The sequence below is a fragment of the Orbicella franksi genome, chromosome 7 (genome assembly GCF_964199315.1).
Source record: "Orbicella franksi chromosome 7, jaOrbFran1.1, whole genome shotgun sequence".
In the NCBI taxonomy this organism is placed as follows: Eukaryota; Metazoa; Cnidaria; class Anthozoa; order Scleractinia; family Merulinidae; genus Orbicella; species Orbicella franksi.
The window spans coordinates 3,434,823-3,455,996 of record NC_138151.1 but is presented as its reverse complement, the minus strand read 5'-3'; the positions used below and the strand labels follow the sequence as shown (position 1 = coordinate 3,455,996).

The 21,174-nt window shown below is 38.6% G+C and overlaps 2 protein-coding genes across 4 annotated transcripts in view; one reads left to right on the top strand and one right to left on the bottom strand.

Moving 5' to 3' along the window:
• Window positions 1–375: 375 nt before the first annotated feature.
• On the bottom strand, window positions 376–15,659 carry LOC145493146 (uncharacterized). 3 transcript variants are annotated; one of them, XM_081472543.1, is made up of 15 exons: window positions 15,409–15,659; window positions 14,257–14,343; window positions 12,846–12,903; window positions 12,701–12,742; window positions 12,342–12,416; window positions 10,801–10,958; window positions 10,503–10,616; window positions 7,786–8,666; window positions 6,603–6,864; window positions 3,937–5,626; window positions 3,161–3,243; window positions 2,886–2,965; window positions 1,652–1,750; window positions 975–1,040; window positions 376–762 (listed from the first exon to the last, which is right to left on the bottom strand). In XM_081472543.1, exons 2-15 carry the CDS (start codon window positions 14,315–14,317, stop codon window positions 697–699), a joined length of 3,735 nt encoding a protein of 1,244 aa, XP_081328669.1. In that variant the 5' UTR covers window positions 14,318–14,343; window positions 15,409–15,659; the 3' UTR covers window positions 376–696. The 3 variants fall into 3 exon arrangements, with proteins under 3 accessions (XP_081328669.1, XP_081328670.1, XP_081328668.1); XM_081472544.1 differs by having other exon boundaries at window positions 15,576–15,653; XM_081472542.1 differs by having other exon boundaries at window positions 14,257–15,500; window positions 15,576–15,652.
• Window positions 15,660–15,664: 5 nt separating this feature from the next.
• Window positions 15,665–21,174, top strand: part of LOC145493166 (ferroptosis suppressor protein 1-like) — a 45,849-nt gene continuing 40,339 nt past the window's right edge. Inside the window, exons 1-4 of the mRNA XM_081472570.1 lie at window positions 15,665–15,810; window positions 17,292–17,703; window positions 19,735–19,799; window positions 20,917–21,147. Of these exons, the coding sequence (XP_081328696.1) occupies window positions 17,340–17,703; window positions 19,735–19,799; window positions 20,917–21,147 (660 nt within the window). The 5' untranslated portion in view covers window positions 15,665–15,810; window positions 17,292–17,339. The remainder of the gene's footprint in view (window positions 15,811–17,291; window positions 17,704–19,734; window positions 19,800–20,916; window positions 21,148–21,174) is intronic.

Genomic DNA, 21,174 nt, shown 5'->3' with positions numbered 1-21,174 from the left:
AAATTTTATACTGTTCTGTGAAATACAGCCTCTTGACTGTAAATATTTCGGAGGCTTAAAATTTCTGACGGTTTTATCTTAGGACAATTTTTGTGTCCGAAATTAAAATTGTCCGAAAATGTTCTGCAAGTAATGTATACAAAAGCGTGAGCCAGACGTGCTTAGCAAAAGGTGCTTGATGCAGTTTATACCTGTAGATTGCCAGTATGGGAGTTACAGCAAGGCGAAGCAGAAGAGAAATATGGTCACATTCAAACCACCTTGGAAGAAATTTATACAGCCGGCTTAAAACCAGCAAAGTCATAAACGTTTTTTATACAACGAGGTTTGATGAATATTATTACATTATGTACAAAACCTTCAATGGGCAACAAAAGTAGCTAAGACACTTTTATTAGAAACTGACACTTTACGATGTTTTACTAATTATTTTATTAAAAACACATATAGCGATAATCCTCTGAGACCCCCGGCACGTGTCGTGCAGGCGCTGTAATTTACGCAGTATTAGAGGTAGAAAAATCAACTTTGCTTGGAAGGAAGGGGTGAAAAATGTTTCCAAGACGCTCAAATAAAGAAAGTTAATAGAGAAGTGTCTCAACACTTTTGTCACTTATTGCGGTCACCTAAATTGGTTAAAACTCTTTTACAGCTTCACGGAGACCTTAAATAATCCAGTAAAACAATAGAATTGTTTCATTGTTGCGCAGAGGACTCTGTCTTTGACACCACCCTCGGCTTTTTAGCAGGGGACACGTGACACTGAAAAAAAAATATTGAAATTTAGGCGTAGGCACTTAGGAGTTTACCATGTAAGGAGAACATGTTTTCTATTTGTTTTAGAAAATACTGCGAAATGCAAATTCTCTTTGCATCGCGCCTTCATTAGCTCGAGTTATAGAAACACGATTTTAAACCAATCAGCGTGCTTATTTACATAGGGGAATTTTTTGAATTTGTTTATTACAGTATACCTTTTCCCATCTCTCCAACATTTTCGCATACTCTGTTTCATAGTATCTGAAGACTTCCTCGCAATCCTGTAATGAAATGTGTTGTAAAATGTCATCAGAGGACAACAATCGGCACCTGATATATCTGTCACTCATAAACTTTAAACTTACTTTGAATTCCATAAATAATGAGCTATCATAAACATCGTCATCGTCATCAATATCGCCATCATCATTAAAATATTCTTAATATTTTTATTAATTTATTACCATACATGTCTCATGGGAGGCGCAGTGGCCTCATGGTTAGTACGCTCGTCTCCGGATTGAGCGGTCTGGGTTCGAGCCCTGGCCGGGGACATTGTGTTGTGTTCTTGGGCAAGACACTTTACTCTCGCAGTGCCTCTCTCCACCCGGGTGTATAAATGGGTACCGGCGAACTTAATGCTGGGGGTAACCCTGCGATGGAATAGCATCCCATCCAGGGGGGAGTAGAAATACTCCTAGTCGCTTCATGCTACAGAAACCGGGATAAGCTCCGGCCTGATGGGCCACTTGGCTCGTATGCTGACTTTACCTTATACTTGTCTCATAAATACATAATTTCCAGTAAATCAACTTAAATATATAGAAAAAGTTCCATTCCAATGAAAGCTAATTCATTATAATGCCTATTCCACAGTACGGCATATACTAACCTGTCGAATATCGTGTCCGGGAGGATTGTACTTCAAACAGTTTGACTTTACCAGTAACATGTCGGAATGAAATTCCGTGTATTCTTGATATTTCCCAGTCTAAAGCAAAGGTGACATTGAAATTCAACCATGTTAAATGAAAGTCTAATTAAAATCATGTTTGAATGTAGTTATTGTAGAGGCGCGGTGGCCTCCTGGTTAGTGCGCTCGTCTCCAGATCGAGCGGTCCGGCTTCGAGCCCTGGCCGGGGACACTCTTTTGTTTTCCTGGGCAAGACACTTTACTCTCACAGTGCCTCTCTCCACCCAGGAGTATAAATGGGTACCGGCGAATTGTTGGGGAAACCTAACAAATTGCGGGGGAGTGACCTGCGATGAACTAGCGTCCCGTCCAGGGGGAGTAGAAATACTCCTAGCCGCTTCATGCTACAGAAACCGGGGTAAGTTCTGGCAGCTACGAGCCAGTCGGCTCCAAGGCTTCACTTTTAAATGTAGTTATTAGTACGGGTAATCAAAAGGTGACGAGTGAAATTAGGAAATAATTTCATGCGTATTTTATCAAAATTCTTATAGAGCGGTTTTCAATTGAGTGTCTAAAGTAATCATGCAATTACCTTGGTTTTCATTTTGGTTTGGGTTTTACAACACTCAATTGAAAACCACTCTAATTTCCCGATCTTTCAGGTGAGGGAAATTATGACAAATTTTGCAGGAATAAAATTTTGACAAAACGCAAGTGAAATTATTTCTTAATTTCAAGAGTATACCATTTGATTAGCTGTAATATCATAGTTGACAAATTACGCTCACAATCGTGAGTTTTTAGCTTGTTTTTGTAATGAGAAATTTCGCGCCAGATATTGCCGTAACAATTTTGTAATTTCACATGCGAAATTAATTAAAACTGAATTGAATTTCTTGAAAAAATAGATCGTGGCAAGTCTGACGCAGCGTTTCGTCTCGGGCAAGAGACTCTTCAGAGACCTTTCAGAATTTTACAGCAAACTCGTTGAGTATCGCGCGCAAAGTCCCGTTCGTGAATTCTAGATGTTAGTAGCCTAGCCTTCTATCGCAGCAAGATTCCCAACCGCACATACAAGAGTATCATGGCGGTAATGGCCAATTAAATCTGTCATCCATGAGATTGTGAATGAAATCCTTTAGTAAACATCGTATTTTCTGGCATTCAATTCTAATGTAATTAAAGCTAATACACTTAGGACAAGACAACTAACCTCCAGCTTCACTCTTATTGTACCAAAATCCATTGGAGTTTTTATAACTTTGAAGTATCCCGGAGCATCAACAGCGTCCACTGATAAACAAGAACAGAAATAACATGGCTATTTACCAGGCAATAAATGACTCTGATTTATTGATTGCTTGGAGTAGAAAATGACAGTGCTTTCCCGAATACTTCCTATCTACCGTCATTAATTAAAACTTAACAATTACAATAATAATATATATAGTTTTCAGACAAAAGTCGATGCTCTCAATATTCTATTACCTGGTTTAAGGAACCAAGTAGCAGCACCAAAATCACCTTTTCGTCTTCCTTGACCGCGATAACTGGCAACTTTCTGCAGCAGGCTAACAAAATTCAAAATAAACAGTAATTCACGAATAGTTATCATATCGAAGAAAAATTGCATTCGGATGTTTATTATGTAATGATCAGAACACTTGAAGGTCGATAGGAATGTGACAAAAAACTCAGAGGAAGCGTGACAGTTTTGATGACATATAAAAGAGTCAAAAGTTTGAATAGTTAAGTTACTGCAGCAACTTTCTTTGCCTAGCATGTTGGTTCTTCCAGTTACCAGGAGTTTCATCAATGATTTAAGCGGGAGGACAACTGGTTTCCACAGGCGGGCAAGACTTTTTGAACCGAACTTCTTTATAAGAAAAACTTTCCGCTGGATGGTCAAACCAGAAGGGAAAATGATCTTCACAGCGGTCGATATGCCGGCCCTTAATGAAAGCCTCGCTGTAACCTGAGGCAGAAAACAGTTTTTCTCCTTCCCTGGATGAAATGTCAGTCTAACAGAAATTACCTTCCCCACCTCACCTCGAACAGTTTGTCAGGTTGCTGTAATAGTTTGCCGTTACCCTTTTATAAACAACTACGTTGCGAGAACCATTGAGAGTGTCTTGTTCAAGAACACAACACCCATGGCCTGGGCTCAAACCCAGACCACTCAAACCGGAGTCCAGCGCACCAACCACGACGCCATCAGCTGACATCTCACTAATACCAGAGCCACCTTAAAGATAATGACGCACCTGAGAGCACCTCGGACCCAGCCACTGACTTGTCGTGGTGGTGACACATCAAGTGACGAAGGAGGCTTTCTTTTCCTTCCACTTGTCCTCACATTACCGAAGGCTTCAAGCGCTCTGATCTCTTTTTCCGTCAGTTCTGTGCATTCTGTTGCACTGTTGGAACTGCTTGTGGATGTGGACAAGACATCGATGGGTGTGTCACAGATGTCCCAGCTCTCATCTTCAAATCTTGATAGAATACCTGAAGATTGTTGACCTTCAATGACAGTCAGTTTATCAGTGTCTGTCGCACCAGCAACATGATCAGTCATTACCTTGCCTTTCATCTCTGAAGTCAGTACCTCAGGCAAGTCAGATCTCTCCTGGCTAGAGGACTGAATTGGTCCTAACAATACCGATGGCAACTCAAATGGCTCATTATCATTCGCAGCAAGTGTTGTTTCTTCAGACGTCCCTGCTGTACTCCCTTCCATGCTCTCCACAAAGCTCTCAATTATTTGCAGGGCATTTTCCACAGGTAACCCATCATCACTGCTAGCAATAACCACATTTGGATCATCTTGAGGAACTCCTTGCAGTGAAGACTGAAGATCTGAATCCATATCGACTTTATAAGTTTTATCTCTTTCATCCATGTGTAATGACTCCGAATAAATATGCTCAGGCGAATCATTCCTGACCATATCAGAAATTTCACTTGAAACATCCAATCTCTCAACGGTTACATTTTCGATAGATTCCTTAACCGATAAAAGATGCTTTTCAGATGTTTCTGTTTCACTTGTTGCATCTTTCTGCTTTTCTAAAGAATCTAAATCTGAGACAGATACTTCGACATCTTGTAATGATACAGGATCTAAAGCTGCTTCTACGGAATCTAGCAATGTTTGCGGAGTTTCATCTGTGCTATGCTCTACTGGATCCTTAACTGGTGTACTCTCGGCCATGCCTTTGAAAAAATCCATCGCCGATGGCGCTTCGATGATATTACAACCTGCACTGTCTATTGTTTCAGAGCACATGAGAAGAGAATCATCTTCAGATGATGTGTTATTATCGCATTCAGTCACACAGCTTTGTTCATTAAGTGTTGGCTGTCTAGAGCTTGACGCTGCAGGTAATTCGGAATGTTCTGCTAACGAATGAGCGTCAGTTAGATCTGCGCCATGAGTCTCGGCAACTACATGATCCCGATTAGTAGAATGCTGACTTGCACTTTGACTTTCTGAAGCTACAGGAGGAAACTGTTGCGCCACAACATCAGTAGTCAATGGTGGCAAGCTCGAAACAGCAGTATTCACAGCCAGCGCTACTGACGACTGCAGTGGTACTGAGGACTGTAGCTGTCCTGCAGCGTGCGAAACTACACCAGTTGCCACGGGAACCAAAACAGTTGGAAGAACTGTTGCGACACTTTTTGCTGGTGCAGGTAAGATAGTGGGAAGCTTCCTGACACTCGCGGTATTGGAGACAGCAGTTGGTGGTACACTTGATGGTTTGGGAGGAGCAGGAAGAATGGCAGGGAGAGGTCTTGATCTGACCTGTGTGGTGACGGTTGGAGCTGACAGACTGGGTGTCATCTGTGTAGGAGTTGGTTTGGGACAGACAGTGGCTAAGGCTGAAGATGGCTTAGTGTCCTTTTTGGAAGTGAGCTGAGATTGAGAGACAGTGGGTGAAGTCAATGGAATTCCTGAAAAACAAGAATATCTGTAATGAATTTTTTCGGACAATTTCTACCACTTTTATACATTTTTTTTTGTTTTTTTCAACTTAGTTAGGTTAGACTAAATATTGTAACCATAAAGTTTTTGTAGGAGGCACGGTGGCCTCATGGTTAGTGCCCCTGTCTACGGATCAAGCGGTCCAGTTTCGAGCCCTGGCCTGAGGCATTGTGTTGTGTTCTTGAACAAGACACTTCACTTTAACAGTGCCTCTCTCCACCCAGGTGTATAAATGGGTACCAGCAAACTCAATAACATAACATAAGACACTTCACTTAAACAGTGCCTCTCTCCACCCAGGTGTATAAATGGGTACCAGCAAACTCAATGCAGGGGGAACCTTGCTAGATATTACATTGGGACCTGTAAGACGCGTGAAACAACCCCTAAGATAAAAGGCTTTTCAAGCTTTCTATCTACCTTCAGTCTTACAGAAAATAATCCCTAAACCCCCATAAATGGACTTTGTAACAAACTAGACAGAAGCCATGTGAGAACCTTTTTTATCCAAGTTTTTGATCTGCCAAACTTATTGTTGACTCAAATATTTCCTTCCTTTCGTTCAAGTATAAATATAATTTTAACTGTAAGTAACAGCAACAAGTACAGTATATCGCACCATTGTATTGCGGTCACTTTGCAGACTTTACCTTACTAATGAAGTTTTTATTCTTCTATTTTTATCTCATTATTTTGAAGCGTACTTGGAAACTAGTTCCTAGCTAAGTGTACTGACCGTGTTAAATAAAGGTTTGATTGATTCATAGTGAATGTTGAATGCTACAGAATGAGGATGCAAAACCTACCTGTTTTCTTGAGACTCTGAAATGTTTAATAGTCTTTGTTGTTAGGTCATAGGCTATGTTATAGAACCCCAGTACATATTATTATATGCAGGACCAGAAGTTATAGAGCAACAGAACTCATTTCCATAGAAACACTTACCTTGCGTCTTGGTGATCACTATCCCCTGGGGGGAGGAACATGTAGTTGGGGTAGAAATATTTGGACCAGCCTGTAAGGGTGCTGGCACAGAGAGAACTACTCTCTTAGTTCCACCCACAAGTGTTGTCATGACTACAGTTTTGGATGCAGATGATACTGGCTGAGTCGCTGTGTTGGAAACTTTGGCTTTTGTTGCAGTTTGAGATGTCAGTCCAGCAGTTGTAGAAACTGGAGCCTTGCTAACTGAAGTGTTTGGAGCCACCTGACAATAAAAACAAAATATTTTATAATTCTTAGTAACAACAGGCAGTTCAAAAACGTCAAATAATAGACATCTACAGCGCCTACAGTACCACACTGCTCAGAGATACGTGAACCATCAAACCCATTTTAAAATCGTTGACAAACAGAAGTCAGCATGTTGGTGCATTTTTGCCAATATATTTGGAAATTCGTTTTTCATCAACACATTTTGCCTTTGCTATTCATTTTGTCACAAATAAGATGTATCAAACAAAATGGAAACTCTTCTCACATGGGAGCAGAACACAAGGAAGTTCCCATTTCATTCAGTTGAATCTTATCAACATATAACCTCTCCTTAAAATACCAAGACACTGTACATTACAAACTAAAGGATACAGACACAAAAAGAAAGAAGATCATGAACTTCAAAGTCTCACAATGACTGAAACGAAAATACAGCAACAACAGAAGAATCTTTGTTTACAGTAGTTGCCTCATTAGCATAAGTGATACAGTTATTGAAAGGCACAGCACAATTAACTGTCCCAACGAATTTGAGCCCGATGTGTTGAATACTTTTTATGCAACCCAGGTTTAAAAGCTCAAAATTTTACAAAGAATGTATGAGCTCATAAGCACTTTTACCACCCAGAAATTTTGCAGTTTTTGAAAGCCAATTTCTTATCCAATATCACAACCAGTGAGCCAAAAGCTCTGTTTATTACTAAGTTTCACAAGCTCTTTAACGTTTGTAGTCAATTCGGGTCTAGCGTGATGCCTTCTATGAGCAAACTCTTATGTTAATGAGGAAAAATGTAAACAATGACGTCAGCAAAAATTCACCTATTGGCAAGGAGAATAATTTATTGATCTTATATGACAAGAACTGAAAATGACTCAGATTATACTGTACAAATCTAAAATGATACCATCTCACCTGAGAAGTCGACTTTGTCAAACTGGCTGGGCTGTTGATTCCTGGCACTATACCTGCAACAGTTGTTTTGCTGAGACCTGTTGTCATGACAACCACTGGCTTGCTTACGCCAACACCGCCAGTTCCTGGAACATGGATTACGCGAACAACAGGCTGAGTGCTTGAGACTGGTAAAGCTGAGGAGGCCTGGGAACTAGGACTGGGTGTTACCATAGTAACAGTAGAGCAGGTTCCCATGGTGGCGGGTGTGACAGATTTGAACTTTACAGTTCCAGGAAGAGGTTTAAATCTGGCCACTGCTGGTTTCACTTTATGTCTTGCTGCTAACTGAGCTGCAGTCAAACCAGATTTGAGGGCCACTCCAACAGGACTTGCAGTGGCTCCAAGGGTTGATGATCCTGTAGAGATATTCTTAGCAGTGGTTGACAATGGGGTCTTTGATGCCAACACAGCCTTAGGAGGGGCCCCAGAAGTGACTTTGGTTTGAGCCTTGGATGCAGATTGAGTCATTACTGTTTGAACTTTGGCAGGTGATGAAGTAACAGATGTCATAGTCTTGTAGCTTAGTACTGTCTTGGCCTGACAGACAGCCTGCGACACTGCTACTGTCTTGGTGAGTAGTTTCACTTGTGATGCCGAAGCGGAAAGAGGTGTTGCGCGTGGTATGGCTTTTATTGCCCCTGCTGGTCCTAGCGATTTGCCAGACTTAGTCATTGTACTAACTGACGTGGTCTGCTTTGTGAGAGGTTTTGAAACCAGTGTAGGGGTGGGGATAGTGACCTTTGTCACTGGCTTGTTAAGGCTTGACACACTCAGGCGTCTTTTCCGCTTTGGTTTGCCATCATCATCATAACCATCCACATCATTTCCTTGTGTCCCACCTATGTACAAAATATTCTACTCAATATTAAACCAATAGATTCCATGTTCCTCTGTGTCTGTTCAGTAATAGATCACAGATGATGTCGAAACGTGGTTAGAGCAAAACGGTTGCAGACAAGCCATTAGACAAGTGTGTCACTGGTGTTCTTACAACATTTTGACATCATCTGTGATCTACAACTGAAGAGATGCACAGCAACATGGAATTTCGTTGTTTTATATGACAAAGAAACAAATAAAAACAAATCATCTACATGTATGCGTCTGTCCTCCAACAGATCATAAATAAGAACCAATCAAAACACAAGAATACATGAAATTGAACAGACATGTAAATTATTATATACACTGTAAAAGTATATATCTGCCACATTGTTTTGAGTTATTTCTCTGACACATTAAGCTTCTGGTACATGCAGCTTTTGATAAAAATAAAAATTGAGGTAAAATAAAATGTTAAACATTTGACTAGATAGAGAGTAAATCCCATAAATCCTAAATAATTATTACTGCATGTATATAATAAAGAAAGTTCAAAAGAACGCTAAAAGCACTAAAATTAATGTTTGTTTCAAAGAATGTTGTATTGTCTCAGGAGTGTGCTTGAGTTATTATCTGTCCCAACAGTTTTTGCCATGTGCCATAATTCCACTGTCTTTTCCTTTGTCAATGATCGAGGAGCTGTCAAAGTCAATTACATAGTCAAAAGTCCATGCATGTTTAGCAACATTTGAGCCTTTAGCACATTGTTTTGTATTTCAAATACGTTCTTATAACTCATGCCCATTCCTAAGACAATACAACATTCTTTTAAACAAATATTAATTTTAGCACTTTTAGCATTCTTTTGAACATTCTTTATAGAGTGTGTTCACCTGACGTCATCAAATTCTCAAATCCAAAACTAAAAAGCCCCTAAAGATTTTATCCTCATCAGGCATAAGAGGTACTAAATTTATATCTGTTCACAACTTTCCAGCTCAATAGCATCCTTTGTTTGGAAACCAGCGCATTTTGAATTTCAGAGTTATGGTAGTGCGTGACATGAAGCTAAGATCACGTTTGTCGAAAAATATACACTTATCTTGTGGTTTTTAGACTTTTTTGGAGTTAAAGTATTAGGAAAAGTGCTTGTGTAAATGTTTTTTGGTTCAGCTCAGATAATCAGTTGTCTAGATGGCCAAAGTAAGTTCCAGATGTTTACACTATTTTCTGGCCTCCATATTGGAGGACTAAGGAGGTCCTCCGACATGGCGGCTCCATACTAGGCACTACAATAATATTTTGTGTGGAACAATTCGACGAATATATCAACTTTGGGACAATGCACACACCTTAAACTTGGAGAACTGTTTTCTCTATTTGTTGTCTATAATATCACAATTTCTTGACTTTATCCACTGAATGGTTTTTGATTTTGTTTTTTATTGCTTGACAATGCACACACCCTATATGTGCAGTAATTTTAAATTTATGCAATTTATATTCAAATTGTTAACATTTCATTTTATCACAATTTTTATCCATTGAAGACCATAGACTGGACATGGAAAGCTTATGTTCTTAATTACTTTTTACCAGAGAATGCTATATCCTATATTATCATGATCAATCCTGGTAACGGATCCACAATATTTTTACATTCCTTAAATGGGCTTTTTTAACAAATTGGTTCTCTTGTGATCATTTCATTGTGTTATTAATATTTTTCCCTTTGAATGCTCAATTCAGTCATCAAGTCCTACATGTACATGTACTTTCTCATAACTGCTCTTATTCAATCTGTGAAGAAACAGTGAAGAGAAGTAAGATTTTAATCAGTAGGGACTGTTTACCTGTCTGGGGCTGCTGTTTTACTGTTGATGCTTTGGAATTGTTCTGCTGACTGACTGAAGACAATGAATTTGACGAGGCATTTGAACTACTGGGACTACTAGCAGCTTTACTGCCTAAAAGATGAACATTTAAACATACATGTATCTTCAGCATGTCATTGTTATTATTCTCAAACTCATTTTATGCTCAAAATGTCAGAAAACACTGTTGTGGATCAGTGCACAAATGGATGCGTCTATCATTTCTGACAGTGATAGCAACAAGATCAAATGCCAAAATAACTTTTTTGACAAGTACCTGAAGAAACCGGAACCTTAGCATTTGCTGCAGCTGCAGAATTGGCGGCAGAAGTAGCTGAGGCACTGAATACTGTTTGTGGTACAAGACGAGGCATGAGTGGAACAAGCCTTCTTCCCTCAGCAGCCCATTCTGCACAGCTACCTGCACCATAAATACTGCAAATAAAGAATCAATTCAATCATGATGCACTCACAGGGAGGCTTTTTGTTGACAATAGGGACTTTAAGATATGTTACGGCGAGCTACTACTATGGCTACTTTGTTTGTAAGGGACTAGACTGACCGCCATTTTCTCCATAAAATTAAACAGATCAACATTTTGCTGTATGGCAACAGGGTGTGCAGCCTCTACGTGTCTTAAAAAAATGGCTTCGTTCAATGAAACCAGGGACTTTACGTTACTTTCATACAACATAGGCTGATTAATGACGAGGATTTCCTTCTCCTGTATCCGTCTTACATGCCAGAACTTAGATTTGCCTCTCAGCTGCTTTTAGAACTGCATGTAATTCCAACACAAAACAAAATAACACTGATAAAAAGCTTGATTTCAGCATGGGCGGGGTGCTTGTTCATCGCGATAAGCCCGCAAATACACGTACAAAGCTTTCGACTCTAATAAAATACAGTTTTAACAGCAATAAACAATTACAGTTCAGCTAAGTACATATGAAACTTTCTTATCTGCGGTTGTTTGGCCCGGCACAATTATGACTGTGGTTCACAGTAGATGTTTAAATCGTTCATATTTTCTCTACAAATGAAAAAGGAACTTTACAATTATTTTCGAACTGATTTTTATGATTGAGTACTTTTAGTTTATCTTCAAACTAGGCTGTTCAAACAGCAAGCTTATATTCACATAGTGAAGAGTATGTGAAACCAAGCACTCTCCCATAGTAGAAAGCAAGCCTATGGTGGGAGAGCTGTACTGGAACATGGGTCATGACGTCACCAGAAGTGGTCTTCACTATTTGCCGCCGTACTACAGCCTAGCCATAACATAACTTAAAGTACCTAATAAGCTACTAAAGGTTCATTTTAAAAGGCTCAAAAAATCACAGCAGTTTCTATTTCTTATAAGTGGGGCATAAGAATGAGCCATTTCTATTTAGAGTTAATACCATTGGTCCCAGACGTCTGTTGAAATGGCTTTTCTCAGGTTGTTACATGCACTACCGGTTTCATTCATGTGATTCAAAAAAAGTGATCATGTGATGATGAATTTCATGATCGTGTGATGAGTGAATCTCTGTCGTCGGGAAGTTGCTTCACAGTTTGTTTGCAAGTTTGTTGAGTTTCGCACTTTCTAGCAAGATACAATCCAAGATATGCCACAGCAAACAGTTGGACCGATGCAAAATCCATCGCATGGAGAAGATTTGCCTTGAACTCAATACTTTGGAGGAATTTGCAACAGATGTCCTGCAAACTGTGGCCATCCATGCCAAGAGATGTTTGTCATCACATGACCACCTATTTTGAATCACGTGGATGAAACCAACAGTGGGTGAAACGGCCTGAAAAAATGTATTTACCTTTCAGCCACAATAGCAAGCCTGTCATCACTGTATGCTCTTCGTACTTCTGCTCTATGACGTTCAGTTGATATGCTGTCAATTTCAAAAATCCACTCATAACCCATGTTGAATTCATAATAATAGATAAGTTCGTAAAATGTTATTTACAGTCATAATCTAAAAAAGCTCTCTTAAAAAGAAAAGGTTTTAATCGGTGATTTAAATCAGTCCACAGACTGTGGAACACTGTTTAATGATATTTGGTAAGTTTTTCCAGAACCTTGGTGCGATTACTAAGTGCGATTAATCTGTTGCCATAATAATATTACTTTTACCATGTACATACAATCACCACCAACATTACTGTCAGTTAATACCTGAGCTGAGTTCCTAAATCCTGCAAAATCTTCTTTTTGGCACTGCAAAAAGGTAGTCAAGACAAATCAACATTATACATGTACTAAGTATGAATTACATTAATGGTATGACATCTACATCTAATTCCAAACATTACAAACTCACCGACTTAACTCTCCTTGGGCTCGGAAAGCACTGATAATGGATGAATATGCTTCCAGCTCTGAAAATAAACAATAAAATTTCACTCAATCAAAATGTCCTCATCACAATCATTCTTGTTTTTTTGCAGGTACACATTTTATCATTTTAAGAAATTACACTCGTCTGACATTCTCCCTTTAGTTTCTTGCTACATTAAGTTGATGATTTACAGTATTTTAGTCCCTTTTATTGATATAATTGATATTAAATATACAAGGAAACAAAACATTTCAGCAAGAAAACTAATGAAAGTATTTAGCAACATGAAGTTTTGATGACTTCATGTCATCATTGCCAAATGAATAAATTAAAAATGACGGCAATTAGGGCTGTGCTCTAGAAGCACCTGGTTGCCACAGGTGGCTAACTTTTTGCCTTTGGGTGACTGGAAAAACTTACGGTACTTTTTTCATACCAGCTAAAGTTCTTGGCACCCAGGATTTCATGGTTAGGAACCTTTGGGCTCCTTGTAATTTTCCTCAGACCCCAGTCTTGGGCAAGGCATATTTCCTCACATCCTAATTCCTATAAATATGCCTCAAGTGCCGTTATTTTTAATTTATTTATTTGACGATGATGACATAAAGTTGTCGAAATGTCTTGTTGCTTTACACTTACTTTCATTAATTTCCTTCTTTACATGCTTTTCGAAATCGCTTTTACTCGGGCTTCTGTAGGAAAGTCCAAGTCATAAAATGCAAGCCATTCTTGGTCACCAAAAGGGTGGGTCATGGTCCCAGACATTCTCAGACTGTGAAAACTAGGTACAAGAACCCAACATCTTTCTGTATTGTTTGCTTACTCTTTGCGAACAACATATTATAGAATGCAGTGTTTTGTGAAGAAAGTTTTGGCAAGAATCATGCCTTATACATTCGTCTCCCATACAAAGATGTTAATCATTTTCAGAATAGGTTGGTCCACGAATTTTATTGCTTGTAAGCCTGCCAAGTAAGCAAAGTTCATGCTTGACTCATTCTCACGAGATAAAAAATAAGCCATATACGAGTTCGAACTACGAAGACACTGACAAAAAACTATCATTACTGACTTAAAAACAAACTATGATGCTGAGATGTGTACCTCAGATGTTGAAAAAAGCCAAGATGAAGATGTGGCAAACACCATGCAATCGGATAAAGAGGACACTCAATGAAGCAACTTGAATTATTATAGTAAATATCTAAGAGACCTTACGGCAACTCTTGGGATAAAATATCCTGATTCTTTTATTTGTTTTTAACGTGTTCAATAAGCTTACTCCTAAAGTAAGATTTGATACTGCGGTACAAAACCCGAGTAAACATTCTTAGAGCGCCTCGTTATCAAATAAGACATTGCTCTCTAAATGGTAACTAAAGCTTTAACTTACCCAACCTCCTAAGAATTCTTTTTGCTTCATCTCTGGTAACATCCATCATTTCTGCACACATTTTGACCTAATTAATTTTGATCTTCCCTTTAAAAGGTTGACAAAAACAAGCATGAAATTTTAATAATCAAATTATTGATATGTATACTTGCAGGAACTTGATTTATGAACTGTTATGGATGACAAATGCACAGTCAATTCCAAATTGCAATGTTCAAACATCCTTTCAGCCTCCTTTTAGAGAATGCCTTGTATCTTAAAGACCCAGTATTGACTATTATGCTTTTTTGCATGTCTGTTACATGCATTTCTTTGGTTAACATGAGAGCAAGGTTTTTATTGTTTTTCCAATGCAGCACCACGCAACACGCATCCTGGCCAAAACTGGGTCTTTAATTGTTCATCAAAAAAACAAGGAAAAGTCAATTTTACATCACATGATTTAAATCTTTCACAATAAACAAATTTTTCCTTTAGCAGCTGCTTTTCCCAAATAGTCTTGAGCAAGATGGCTTTTGCCGCTTTTACGGTTTTTCATGTGATGTCTGTAATTACTAATGCTAATGTTAGTAGGATAGTTTTAATGAAAGTTATGTGTTTGTAAAGTTTTTTCTGTGCAAAAGCAACAAAAATGTGAAAAATAATAATAATTAAAAAGATGTGATGTTTGAGACATGCTATTTGATGAGACTAAACTAGAATTTCATCAAATAGCATTTTTGAGATTATTTCACAACTGTAAACCATTTCTGTGGATCTCTACATGTGTATGCGCAATTTTTCACACAGTTACTAACTTAATTACTTACATATAATATGTACTGTACAAGTACTTCTAACCAATTTGGTGATTTTGTTGGGGGGGCCCTGGATTCTTTTACAGATTATCCCTTGGCCTTTTATGAATATTTTTGTTATTATTTTGTGTTCACATGTAATTAATTTTCGCGCCATTAATTGTAATAAGGCTTTCTACGTTGTTCGTCTAACTCTAACTACACTTCAGTTTATTATAAACACATGAAAAAATCTTTCATTTAGATGGCATATCCAACTGATTTCCGAAATTCTTACACTAGCATTATTTTCCAAGAATTGCAGAATATTAAATTGGGTGAACAGGACAAATAAACCGAGAAGGACTTTCCGTACGTGATAACTTGAGATTTTAACTTCACTACTTCTTCTTCTCCGGGAGGAAATCAAGTTGTAAAACGATTCACACTAAAAATCATGATGAAACACTTCTAGGCGAAAAGAGGAAACATCGTCAATTTATTATAAAATCCGAGGGATTAGGCGAAAAGTTATGATCCTACCTTGAAATAAGGCGTTGCTTTCATCGACAATCGCCAAACGTAAACCGTCCGCCATATTGATTTGTCATATACTAATACGCATGCGTGATTGCTGTTGACAACGTCAGCCTACTCGCGGGCTCAGCATCGAAAGCAAGGAGCTGTCAAGTTTGTCGTCAGGTTGGAAGAGGGAAGAAGCATCGCCACAAATTTGGCGGTTCTATGAACTGCGATCTAACTAAGCGCAGTACTCGAGGTGAGATGACTAGTTAGAAGTGTTTCTACACATACGGTGTTTCCCTGCAAAGGTCATTGTCCTTACATGATTATTTTACAGTGTGTAGCTTCTCGTGCAAGGAATTGTTCAAATTTCTCTGACATGTCCTAGAGGTTTTGAAGGCGGGTTCACGAAACCTTGAAAATTTTTTACAAAGGGCCTCTCATTAAGCTTATTTTCGGGTTATTTATAATGCAAGGGAATAGAGTTTGCAGTCAAAATCAGGATCAACAATTCATTGCTTTTTGATTTAAATTTTGTGAGCAAGAATACAGATCATCTCATCTAGTCAACATATCTGGATTTCTCGAAGGCGTACATGTATGTGCAGACAGATATAAAGTTTATGCATGCACTCCCAAGGTGTTCTATATTGAGTCTGCGGTTCCGTTCTTGAAATCGTGAGATAAAAATACCCCACGTTTTCAGGCAACTTGCATCAGTCAGTTAATTTTGCTATTCGCTAAGTAAAAATTCAATTTCTTCGTATTCAATTTACCGGGCCTACGTTTACGATAAATTATACATGCATCCAGTGATTTGTGTAAATCAAGGCTTTTTTGTTTGGATTCCTGGGTGAATAGGTGGTAGCCACAAATATGTAACTAATAACTATAACTAATGGTTTTTTTTCCTCCGAGAGGGTAAGATAAGTTAGTTCTTGTACACTTAAAGTTTTTAAGATGTAAACAATGTAACAATTTAAGTTGCAGACTATGAACCACTACAGAAACTTGACTTTGTTGCGTTAAAAACTGTGAAAATCCAATCAAATCCAAATTGCTTCATTTAATTAGTTGGGCAAATATGTGAAGTAGTGTTTGAGTTATTTGTGTAGGTCACCTCATATGTTATGTATCAGAGCATTTTATAAAGATTTATGAATTATAATGTAGGGAAGTCAACATTTGAAAAGAGCTTTAAAAATACTGCAATGTAGAGAGTGAGATTTTGCAACAGGTACTGAATCAATAGTATTAACTTGTTTTTGAATTTCATTTATCTCTACCTCATCCTCTCTGCATAGCAGTAACATCATTTTAGGATAAACCTGGCACTATCCATGTTCACTTAATTTTTTCACTAGTTCAGTCTATATATCATGGACTATATGCACTTGTAGGTCCTAGGGGACAAAGAATTCGTTTTACGTGTTCATGGTACTTGAAAATCATATTTCACTGTTAGAGTGTTCTCTTTTCATGAGGGCATTTGTTTTCTGGTTACGGTGTTTTTGTATAGGCGGTTAATGCCCCACAATTAGTTTTGATTTATTTGAAGGAACTTAATATTGTAATTTAACCTTGCTAAAAGCAAGGTTTTTTCTTAAATATGGGTTCGATATGATGCATGTCAGTAATTACTCTACAAAATGTGGAAAACAAAATTTTGCAGAAGAATAATTTTTGCAATACCTTAATATCAGAGAGTACAGCGTAACAATAAGATATATTTTTCAGGTTGTACACATGAGATTGAGTGGTCATTACACATTCATGTGATACATTATGGGGAATTCATCTTCTTCCTCATCATCGTCCACTCCTAAGCATGCCTGTCAAGTGGTGATAGTAGGTGGCGGTTATGGTGGCATCCAACTCGCTGTACAACTTGACAGCTACTGCAAAGTCATTCTCATCGACCCTAAGGATGCTTTCCATCACAATGTGGGAGCTCTCCGAGCTATTGTTGAGCCGGCATTTATCAAAAAGACTCTAATTCCTTATGAGGAGACACTCAAGCATGGCTCATTTGTGAAGGATCGAGTGGTGAGTTGCAATATTTCCAGAAAGACGGTGACACTTGCTGGTGGTGAAGAAATCAGCTATGACTATCTTGTGTTTGCTTGCGGTTCATCCGTACCATTTCCAGGTAAGCTACATTGTAGCAAGTGGTCACATACAACTGTACACATTGTAATTGTGTCTCCAATTAGCTGCTGATTTGCCAAAACACTAAATAACTGTAATATTTTGGATAGATAAATTGAGATTGATTGATTTTTTTTAAAGGAATCAGCTGTGTAGTGTATATTCAGTGTTGTCACAGGTCAGGAAATGGCCTGGGAAAAAAGAAATTAATCGTTAAGGTCGGGGAAAAGTCAGGAAATAAATCATTTTGAGTCAAGGAAAATAGACATTTTGAAGAAAAGTCAGGGAAAATGGAAATAATTTAGCATGGCTGATTTAATACGGTTGAAGGGTGGAAGAAACATTTGAGGTCACCGTGAACTCAACGATATTTTTACGTAATGAAAACGGAAAATCTGTTGATTACTTATCAGTCTTTATGAATGAGTGGAATAGTCTCCTCCGCAGCCATTATTAGGGTAGTCACGCAATGCTACTCCCCCACTAACGGCTACTTAAACTGGAACCCCATTTGTTTCCGCGGATTAGCCAATCACAACATCCCTCACATATTCCTGAGGCAGTCGCGTGAAGACTAATTGTCCAATCACAACTCATGTTCTATCGGCTACTGATGGTGAAACCAACATGGCGTCGCTCAAAGAAGCCTTTATTTTGGTGTCTTCCAAGTTCAAAATCCCCACTTTAAATCATCATCAGAAGTTGGCAATTGAAAAAATAGTTTCAAATAGGAAAGCTGTTTTTGTGACCCTGCCTACAGGCTTTGGCAAATCTCTTATTTATCAAGCTCGCCCACTTGTGTTGTCGTAGTGGTTGACAATTCATTTTTGCTCCCGCGATTTGCGATGGAACGCCATGAGCCAAGGCCTTTCCAACGGACTGAGAAGCCGATGATAAAGTTTTGTTCACATTTTTACTTGGATACTTAAAGGACACTTTGACTTGACTCGTATCACGAGAGCCATGGCCAAAAATCGGCGTCGATGTCAACATTGGAAGGGGAGAACTTCCATTCAGTTGTGCATTTGAAAAAGCGCATAAGGCCAGACCAAAGGGATGACTTTGAATCAGTGATTAGCAGGAACCCAGCAGCGTTCTGTCAGCAGAAATTGGTGTTCCCAACACATCCGAATCTTCGTGAATGAGAGAAGAAGTACAAGTGGTATCGGCAAATCGCAGCGATTTAGATGCTTTTCTTCGAGGTGATGAGGTTGATTTATTTTTGGCACCACTGTCGGCATTCTCATCTGGATGTAGTAGGCGTTTTGCACGGAGATTTTCTCTTGCCTTGAAGACTTCTTCGATTTCTTTCTTTAGCTCTTCAACTTAACCGATGCCCAATTAAATTTTATCAAACACTGGTAGCATTTGTCTCTACAGACGAACAGTTCGCTGTTTTCTGGGTAGCGACTCACATCCACCGATAGTGAGGATCGGATGACTTCAGCAATGTCGACTGAACTCTTACCGAAAATGAAGATTTTGTTATTCTTGAGGGAAGCCGACGAACAAATGAAGCACCTAGAGCTGCTTTCGACTATTTTCTTCGGAGTTAGATCCATAGGAAATCTTTGGGACGTCTCGCAACATCTCGCGAAGAAGGCGATGAGTTTACGCGGGAAACTGACGTCATTGACAAACTACTGATACGTGATTGGTTTTAGAGGTAACAATGGGCAACGCGTCATTGGTGCATTCTGTAATTTTCACATGAACTCCAAACAAAGGGAAACAAATGGGGTTCGGATTTAAGCAGCTGTTAGTGGGGGAGAAGCGTTGCGTGACAACCCTAATAATGGCTGCGGAGGAGACTATGAGTGAAAAGGACAGTTGTACATGTAAGTTGAGGCTGGAAGCCCTTGCCAGATCTGACATTTGGTATTTATTTGGTCAGGGAAATATTACATGTAATTTTATCAGGGTAAAGTCAGGGAATTTTGTAAAGTGATGTTTGTGGCAATCATGATATAATTGCAAATACTGTATGTTTGTGAACCTTACACTTATCATTATTCTGTGATTTCCTTTGTAGGTAAAGTACCTCTAGGAACAAGCATGAGAGATGCTGAAAAACTCTATAGTGAATGTGCTGACCAGGTATAGATAATCATTATTCCTAATAATGATAGCTATGTGTAACTACAGTGGAAGCCCAACCACCGCTTTGTTTTGCTCATATCAGCAGTGCTTCACTGTATACATGTATGCAGCATTTTCTGAATCTCAAGAGAGACGTAGTGGTAACTGGTAACTACTATACAATCATGTATGAGAGCTTTTCACCTAGACTTGTAATCCAGCCATCCATGTTTAACCCCTGGTTGGGGTCTAAATAAAGTCGTGTTTTGTTCTCAAGCAGGAGACCTTTTAAGATCTTAGACTCTCTTCACTTAGGTATAGAATGTAAACAGATACCAGCAATGAATTGCCAGTGGCGTGGGGACCCTATGAAGGATCAGCTCCCCACCTACATGTGGGGTACAATGGAAATAAATGTACATGCGTCCTTATGGTATCAGAGATACATGTAAACATTGTCTGATGGGGTACTACAGTAGGCTCAAATGCATAATGACTTTAACTACAGGGCTATGGAAATAGAGACTTTATACTCTGTATTGGTACATGTACATACACTTTAAAAAGTGCTCATGGTACAAGTAAATGTAATGGGTCTAAAAGGGCCATCTCACTGAAAGTTCTTTGATCAACTTAAAACATGTCCTTGCATGATCATGTGACATACTTTTGATTATGTTTATATAAATTATATTTAGAAAATAGCCCAAAGAAAATATGCATACTGATTGGTCTAAAATTTGATAGAAACGCAGAACTAGCACAAGTTGTTGACGTAATGATGGCATGAGCAAAGAGAATTTCATTTTGAAGGTCAAAGAAAACAGCTTGTTTTTCTTTTTTTCGTTGTGGATTTTTCTAAAAGAAATAGAAAACATGTTCTCTGTGTTTTTACCGAGTTATAGAAACAAGAATGGAAGTTTGGGAGAACACGAAAAAGCTGTGGAAATACTCACAGGTCGGCTCGTGTTCCCACAACATTTCTCGTTCTCCCAAACTTTCCCTCATGTTTCTATAACTTGATAGAAACATGTTTTCTAGTTCTTAAATATTGTGTAGTTCCAGAAAATATCCATACCACCTCCCATGGGAGATTTTGTGTAAAAACCTTAATATGATTTTTTTTTTATTTCAGGTGGCGAAAAGTAACAGAATCGTTGTCATTGGTGGCGGTGCTGTAGGGGTGGAGTTGGTTGGTGAATTAGCCTCTGATTACCCAAACAAAAAAGTCACCCTAATGCACAACAGGGAACAAATCTTGGATGACAGATTGTCACAGAAATTAATTAAAAAGATACAAGATGGACTAAAGGCCCTTAAGGTTGAGACAGTTCTTGGAGAACGTGTTGACTTGGATGACTTGGATGTAAGTACAGTGTAAACAAAATATATA